Raw genomic sequence first — 8,920 nt, forward strand, 5'->3', positions numbered from 1 at the left:
CTGGGAAAGGAACATATCCGTCACACCTGTGTGCTCAGGATGAAACCGAGTGCAAGCCAGGTCAGGTTTACAGCAGMAATTGAAGCTGCTGAATCATGGGTGTTGAAGGTAACAGCAGGTTTGTGCAGTACAACATCGTGCGGAGTCCAGACACTACAAACAGGAACTGGCATTTGAAATTTGGCACTTGACAGCATTGTGCTGAAATACCAGTTTAGCCACAAAAAAGCAGTTGGATACACTAACTAAAAACTAGGCMTGAGCTATACTTCCTGCCTCTTAGACAGTTTGCTATTCCAGGYACAGTGTCATGGTGGTGTAAATATGCATCAATGGTCTGGCCTTTAAGTCTCCTTCATGCCCCTCTCCTTAGTCTTCCTGACCTAACAAAAGGCACATGGGGCAGCAAGAATACTTAAAACTTTGCCCTCTTTCTTAGACAAGGTATCTAGCAACTTCTTGACCCACTTAACTAGGTACTTAGCCCTATTTAGCTTAGTGAGCATGGAACTGGCACTTGGGCAGAAAACAGGTGCAGCTACCCCAAAAGTGARTGAGGCTGTGACTCGGTCATGTTTAGAGACCAAATAAACACCCAGTCAGCACACTCAGTTGACATAATCGAGTTTTGGGAAAAGAAATCAAACCTGTTCAAAGTATCTGTTTGGTTCAATTTCAAGCCAATTTTAGCCTTATTTGGGAAAAAAAATAATCACGGTAGGCAGAGATTGTAACTTACGCAATTTGCTACAGATTCCTGCTCTTACGTTCTCTGCTCTTTCTCTCCGTCCCCATCATCCAGGCCTTACATTGATTTAAGCATGGGACAACACAAGTATGGGAATATGCTGCAAAACTGCGATAGACCTTGTTTTTACCATCTTAGAAGCAGGAAGACAGGCAGCTGTGCTTGCAGACAAAAGGGAAAACAAGGATAGTCCAGCAGAAAACATCTCGTAATAGGATAAATTAGTGAATAGAGGTATTTTAGTATAAGGTCAAGTGAAGTAGTTCAGTAATCCTGAAAGAATTGCCTACCTCTAGTGATGATTTACACCTCACATACATGGCTAACACTGAACATCCTCATAAGCACAAGCATTTGTACATTCACAAGTATTTTATTTAGAAAAGTCAGCTAATTGAAAAGAAGTTCATGAATAAATTAGAACTGAATAATCCCTGCTAGAGCAGACTACATCATATGAAATCATAAGTAGCTGCAGGATAAGCTATTGAGACACAGTAGATAATTTCAAATCAAACTTTATATAAAACACAACATTAGCCACAGAGGCTGTGCAAATGTATTTACAGAGGTAAACTTGAGAAGCTATAGCAATAAAATAGTTTCACAGTATTTTTATACACTGCTCTTGAAAGTTACCTATAATGCATAGCTTGCTAGAGGAAGGTAAGTATTGCTTTTTCATTTAACCAAGTTTGAAAACACTACTGTTAGATACATTAGCAAGATAATAAGTTTAAAGACCTGTAGAGTTACAGATTCAGAAGGACAGAAGTGTTTTATCTTAGCACTGAATATCAAAACTACCAGGTTTACTCCAGTCTTATGCATCTCCTGAGTCCCAAATGCTTGTTTAACAAAAATAAAAAAATTAAAAAAAAAATAAATAAAAATGGTTATGGTCCAGCATTTTAATGTTTTGCATCTGGCAAATTCTAGAAGGAGGTAGTAAAGGCATCCTTTAAGGAATCTTTTCTGAGGTGAAGACCCRAGAAGCACGGCAGCGAGCCTAAAACAAAAAGAATTGCTTTAGTGAGGTGAAAGTATAACTTTATASCACCAGCTTGGAAAACACTTTAATAGACTTACCTTGTACACAGGATTATGTTTCACTTTAATTAACTGTGGGCTTTCAAAGTAAATTTAAAAAAAAAATTGTATTTCTTTTTTAAGTATTAATCCAAAGGGAGGAGGAAGTGGGGGGGAACAGGGAAAATACCACACCCCACACACATACTTTTCCATTCACTGAGCTCTGAATTTTAATCTTTTCTCTAACAGAGGAAAGAGATTTTGTCGAAGTGTCTTTTTGTTATTTCTGGTACRTTCAAAGGCCATGAAGCATTTGGACAATGTCTCCTCTCAAAATACAGCTGTAAAACACACCTGAGTAGATGAACTGGTCACCTGTACTTCATAACTTAATTAAAGCAAGCCACCTAGAAGACACCTTGGAATTAGAACATAGTTCCTCAGAATTTGTGCAGAAAAAAAGGAAGCTTGAAAGTTATACCCAACATACATGGCTGAAAGAACTGTGAAGGCTTTGAAGATGTGATCACCAACATGACTCATTTGGATAGGATTAATAAAATTCTAGCTGCTCAAACATATAGGCTAAGTCGATAGGAGCTTTGAAAATATAAAGTTCTAAGCACACTTAGAAATAAGAATGTACTGGTTCTGGTGCCCAAGCCAAGAAAATGGATGATTCAGACTCAGTATTAAGTGACTGGATGGATGACGGAAAAGCCGTGGATGTTGTCCACCTTAACGTCATGAAGGCTTTTGACATCATCTCCCGTAAGATCCTCATGGGGAAGCTCCAGAAGTGTGGGTTGGAAGACTGCATAGTGAATGAGGTGGATTGAGAACTGACTGGATGGCAGAGCTCAGAGGGTGGTGATAAATGGGGCCGAGTCCAGTTGGAGGCCTGTGGCCAGTGCTATCCCCCAAGAGTCAGTACTGGGCCCGGTGCTGTTCAACCTGTTCATTGATGACTTGCACGAAGGCACAGAGGGCACCCTGAGCAAGTTTGCAGATGACACCAAGCTGGGTGGAGTGGCTGACACTCCAGAGGGTTGTGCTGCCATTCAGAGGGACCTGGACAGTCTGGAGAGTTGGGTGGAGAGGAACCTCATGAGGTTCCACAAGGACAAGGGCAGGATACTGCCTCTGGGGAAGAATAACCCCAGGCATCAGTACAGATTAGGGCTTGAACTGCTGGAGAGCAGCTCCACAGAAAGGGACCTGGGAGTCCTGGTCGACAACAAATTAACCATGAACCAGCAGTGTGCCTCCATGGTCACAAGGTCCAGTGGAGAGCAACCAAGATGATTAAGGGATTGGAGCATCTATCGTACGAGGAAAGGCTGAGTGAGTTGGGCCTGTTTAGCCTCGGGAAGAGAAGGTTGAAAGGAGACCTGATCAATATGTGTAAGTATCTGAGGGGAGAATGTATGGAGGAAGGGGCCAAGCTCTTTTCGGTGGTGGCCAGTGACAGGACAAGGGGTAACGGCTACAAATTGAAACACAGGAAGTTCCATCTCCATGTGAGGAAGAACCTCTTTCCTATGAGGGTGACAGATCTCTGAAACAGGCTGCCCAGGGAGGTTGTGCAATCTCCTCTGGAGACCTTCAAAACCTGCCTGAATGTGACCATGTACCACGTGCTTTAGGTGCACCTGCTGGAGCAGGGGGTTGGACTAGATGATCTCTAGAGGTCCCTTCCAAACTTAACCGCTCTGTGATTCTGTGTATTGTTCTTCAGCTAACAAATGCTGATACCCRTCATATAGCTTCACAAAGTTGCTCTTAAACAAACACATAAGCTTAATATACACATGCATAATGCATCATAGAAGATTTAGGAGCTGTCAAATACATCAAGATTTTTTAATCCTATAATCACTCTACTAATTGAGAAAAAAAAACAGAAGGTGGAAGGAAGAAGGGGACTGAAGAAGCAAATCATTAACTGGACAGTCACAAATACACATTTCTGTATGAAAATAAAGAGGTAGATGCTCTTAAATTGTCACATGTAGTGTCTTTTTTTTTTTTTTTAAATACTTACAGCTTTTTCTTCCAGTGTGAGTACACCATCTACAGCAACAATCTGGTATTGCTTTTCTTTTAAACTACCCACAAGTCTCCGTAGCAGTTTGAGGCTAGTACCATCACCACTTTGTTTTAACAGTTTTTGCATTTCTTGTGAAGAACATCCTGGATCAAACAGTAGTAAACACAATGTTCTGTTCTTCCTCTCCTCTATTCCAACAACAGTGCGACTATGACCTAATTACAAAACAGATTTTCAGTATTTAAAAAAAAAACAAAAACACACCTTTCTTTTTAAATGAGCTACCTGCTTTCAGAACAAGCAAAATGCTAGTTCAAAATTAAGCAAGTTATCATAAGAAAGAGCAGCTGTCACATTGTACAGACCTCCATCAGATCCAAGATTTCCATCTGTAAAAATAACTGGTTTTGTTACATTTTTCTTTAGTAAGAGTAACAAAAGCTATCCATATTTAGGATTACAAAACATATAAAGAAAGATAGAATACATTAAGAAGCTAAGTTACACGATGCTGACCTTGGTGCTGCAGGTAGATAGGTGGTCTGGAAGTGCACACCACCTTTGCACTGCCTTCATTATCTGCAGAATAGTAGCGCAAAATCCACTCAAGTAAGCGGGGGTGCGTACCCATGGGACCAGTTGGTTTGTGAAAGTCAACAATTTGACACCTATAGAACAGTTAAAAAATTCCCACAGTAAAATTTCAGCCAGACCAGGCCATTAAAAAACACAAATGAACAAACAAATAACAAACGGTACTTTTTGTTCTCTCCATCTCAATGCTTCTGGACCAACAATATTTTTATAGACCTAGAAGTTGCAGTAATTGAGTGGTGGTTGTCTTTTTTTTTTTTTTTTTTTAAAAATACAGAAGTAAAGGACAAATATAATGACAAACCAAAGTGATACGTCTTGTTCAAAACCAGAAGACTTACTCTGTGACACAAACGGTACTCTACTCAGCGTAACAACAGCTCACAAAATTAATGGAAATGAAAGCTATTTTGATCTTTGCATAAGCAATATATGTATATCACATAACCCAATTAACAGCTTTCAGGACAAGCAAGCAAATAGTTTAAACTCAATTATTTTTAAGCAAAAAAACAAATTTAATGATTGCTTAGCTTTACACATGTACGGACAACTTTTCACCAGGTTTAAATGCCACAAACAAGTATCAATATAAATATATCTGCATAAGTAGTTACACTGCTTTATGCTACATTAACTAGACTTTATATCTACAAACAAGCTCAGCAATTAAGCAACTAAGCAAGCTTTTCATCATTCAGTCCTGACATTATAGAGGTATATGTATAGTCAAGGAAGAGGAAAAAAAACAAAATAAAAACCACACAGAAACAACTTACTTTATTCTGAGGCTAGTTAAGAGTGAATAAATTTCACATGCTCCTATCCATGCCCTGGTGCCATGTAATCTGTTGTTGAAGTGAGATGCCCCATGAGGATCAAAGCCTTCTTTCCAGGCATCTTCAATCATGGACTGAATCTTTGGTATACTAGGTGTTAGCACAATACCTGAAACAGAAAACTTCTGGTTTGATTACAGATACTGAAATAGTGAATTAATTACGAATATTCAGCCTCTCTTATAAGAGGCCAATGRTATCATCGAAAGATACACCTGAAGCACTATGCTAAAACCTCAGCCACATCATGCCTTGCCACTATTCACTSCTCAGATTCTTTCCACTATAGGTTCTAATGGTGCAGCAAGCATTTAATAGCTATTTTTGGTCTAGTAAGCTTTGATGCTTTGCCTTTTCATTTACACAACAGATAAAAGGCTTGTCATCTACGGTACATGTAACGAACAGGCTGTTCCGATTAATACCTCTCAAGCAGTCATCATATGAGCTGTTTTGCAACAGTGAGGAAAGGAGCATTTGGAAATTTCTGTACCCGCAACCCCAGCCTTTGTCGCCCAAAGATGAGTGGAAATGATCTACTGATGCAGAGAGCCATACACGTCTCACATCTTTGTTTTCACTTTGATAGTACTTGCACAATGCTTCAATGACTCCTAGAAGATGAGCAGAAACAAAGTTTATACCAATTAAATGAATTACAGAATCTTTCAGAAATTGATTCTTTCCCAACTAGAAAAAGATTGGGACAATTCATGTCAAAATTTCTAACTGATCYTACATGAGATCTAGAGAACGAATCACAAAGACACTGGACATTATGTCTCTTTCAGTCTTACGCTCTTTATCTTGATGTATCTATATCCTATGAAGAACATAGGAAGCAGGGTTTTTTTCCACTGCTTCTATGCAGATGATATTTGAAATTAACAACTTTGGTGACGCATAAATAGTAACCTGCACAAGAGCTATTATTATGATAAAGTACTATCAACAGTTTAGCACTTATCTCACCTGCACCTCCAATATAACAACTCTTACAAAGACAGAAGTACTTATGGATGCTATGAAACTCTTCTGTTCCACTCCAAGTCACTACAGCCCAGGCCTATTAGGCCTCTTAGTTGCATAACTTCAACAATTTACCTGAAGTCTTTGTTTTTCCATCATCTATACCAAAAGCCAGAGATTCCATCATGTCAGCTTTTCTCTTGTGATATTCAAAAGGCTGCATTCTTCCTCTGTCAACTGCCCTTTCCATATTCTTCACCCATTGGTGCTTGTAGCCTCCAGAATTATCCAAGCCATATTGTCTCTGTTAGGAATGGAACATACATTACTTAGACTACATTTGTTTTTAATCTACAATCAATAAATAATGCAAACTTGTGTACGTAAATTACAATTTAACAACCTGTAATGTGGAAAAAAGTAAAGAGTGAAAAAGATATCTCAAATCATCATTTTAGAGTTAAAGGCCAAACTCCACTCCAGACGAGGACTGCAAGCCTAGGAGAGGCACCTCTGGAAGAGCAGGCATCTCCTTCTGCCCTCTTTTGGCCAGAGCTCCACTGGCACAGAGGTGGTCAATAGCCAMGAGGAAGGAAGAGAGGGCGGTGAAGCTATCAGAGCTGCACGGTGGGAGGGAGAAGGACATCCTGAGCTAGCATGACAAGTCTGGACACGTACCAAGCATGTACCAAAGCAGGCAATTTCTTCAGATAGAGCCGCTCAAGGACTCAGGTAATACATTTCAGGCTGCCCTGCAAGGAAGGGCAGTGGAGGAGCAGACACTCTAAGGCAACGCAGCATGCACAGCCCCAGTGCCAGGACTAGGGTGGCTTAGGACTTGCACCTGCCTACAGCCCGCTCCCATACCTCTGTTTCAGTCCAGCCTGGCTGATTGTGCAGGTCTGACCTGCTATGGCCATTCTTATTTTTGAGAAGCAAAATACTGCAGTTGCTAGGTGTCAAGTTTATATAATTGCATAATTCTTTCAAATTTTATTGTTTAGACACATTACTATACCTGTAGCTTGTTAAATTCTTCCTTCTCTTGCCTCTCCTCTTCTGATCTTTGCTGTTTATCTTCTTCAAGCTGGAGCTGCTGAGCCAGTTCTAGATCTCTTAAGTTTCCACCTACTCAGGAATAATATTTTACAGAGAGAAGATTTGATCAGCAGGTTAAAAATGCTTTCAATAATCATTTGTTTGACCTTTAAAAATGCTTCTATAAGTAGACATATATAAGAATACCTATGCATTAATTTTAGGAAATGCACCCCATACCATATTGATATACTAGCAAAGAACACTAGGTAACACCGATGACATTCAGCCCACTAAGCCTTAGCTTCCCACTTAGACAAAGATTATGCAGGATTAAAGGACAGTTACTTGGCAAATAACGCATGCAACTCCATCACTGAGAAAACACCTTGCACTTCCTCTTTTCACCTGGTATGTGTGCAAGAAGTCCCAATTTACTAAGTATCATAGCTCCTAGAATCATTGCTAGCAAACTCATAACGATGAAACAACAAAAAGAGATTTAAGGTCAGAGAACTGGACGGGAAACCCATAGGAAGGAAATTGTGCTTAAAAAAAAAAAAAAACCCCAAATTTGAGTCTTTTCCCTTATCACTATAGCTAATTAACCAAGACAAGCATTTAGAGAAAAGAATTGAGAATAAATTAGAAATTTTAATAAGTTGTTGCTTCTAAACTCATGTCACACTCACGTAAAACTGGTAAACTCTTGTACCAGTCCAGGGTTCACATTTGTAAACCTTTGATAGAGCTGAAAAAGTCTTTTTAAACATTCCCCCCTGCACACACACCAGGCTTTTATTTTGCCCACAATACAGTTCATTTATTTTATAAGCATGCACAGACAGAGACTTATTTTAGCATGTGTAATTAAGCAAAGCACTTAGCCACATGATATGACTTAATATTAGCTATATTATTATTATTATTTCTTTTAATAATGAAATACATAGTTGAAACTTTGCCAGAGACTCTATACCACAACAAGCAAATAGTTTAAAATACTTTCAAATACTATCAAGCTTGCATCTACTCAGGTACCTTCTGAGAAGCTTTGCTCCTCTAAGTGTAAATCCACATGCTCTTGGAGAACCTGAACATTTGTACAGGTAAGACAGCACATTGGACACTCAAAGAGCTGTTCACCACCTCCTGTGTTTGAAAAAGAATTGTGGCTCCATGTTTAATTAGCTTTCATGATTTTTTAAGAATCATCCCTTTCGTTGATGTATATCGTATAAAAATACACAATGATAATTTTTGCACTATCAAATTTCCCAGGGAAAGGCAGCAAACCCCAAAACAGCTCTCTTAATCCTTTTACTCTACAGCATATATAATTCAGGACTCATATTTAAGAATTTATATTTAAATGCTTCAGGAGTTCATCAGAATGGATTTTCCTTCTTTCCACTAATCAAGCTTTGGCCCAATTAACTTACAGATCACTATTTTCTGTAATAACACTTATAGTAAAAATACAAAAAAAAAAAAAAGTCTGAAATGACACTTTAACAAAAATATCTATTCTATATATCTTTCTAAAGGATGAATGCTTGCTTGCCATCCTTTAGCACTTATAACACAGCACCTGCTGCATTAAACATGGATAGAAATAAAGTAAAAACACCTTCTCGTTCTTATTTTGTC

General features: G+C 38.8%; 1 protein-coding gene across 1 annotated transcript; it reads right to left on the reverse strand.

Moving 5' to 3' along the window:
• Positions 1–1,252: 1,252 nt before the first annotated feature.
• Positions 1,253–8,466, reverse strand: ZUP1 (zinc finger containing ubiquitin peptidase 1). Its single transcript, XM_026048911.1, has 8 exons — positions 8,312–8,466; positions 7,251–7,360; positions 6,368–6,536; positions 5,689–5,877; positions 5,204–5,372; positions 4,347–4,498; positions 3,825–4,045; positions 1,253–1,757 (listed from the first exon to the last, which is right to left on the reverse strand). The coding sequence occupies exons 1-8, from the start codon at positions 8,391–8,393 to the stop codon at positions 1,710–1,712; spliced, it is 1,140 nt and encodes a 379-aa protein (XP_025904696.1). The 5' UTR covers positions 8,394–8,466; the 3' UTR covers positions 1,253–1,709.
• Between the last annotated feature and the right edge of the window lie 454 nt (positions 8,467–8,920).

The sequence above is a fragment of the Nothoprocta perdicaria genome, unplaced genomic scaffold (genome assembly GCF_003342845.1).
Source record: "Nothoprocta perdicaria isolate Ctin4 unplaced genomic scaffold, notPer1 scaffold_580, whole genome shotgun sequence".
Taxonomy (NCBI): domain Eukaryota; kingdom Metazoa; phylum Chordata; class Aves; order Tinamiformes; family Tinamidae; genus Nothoprocta; species Nothoprocta perdicaria.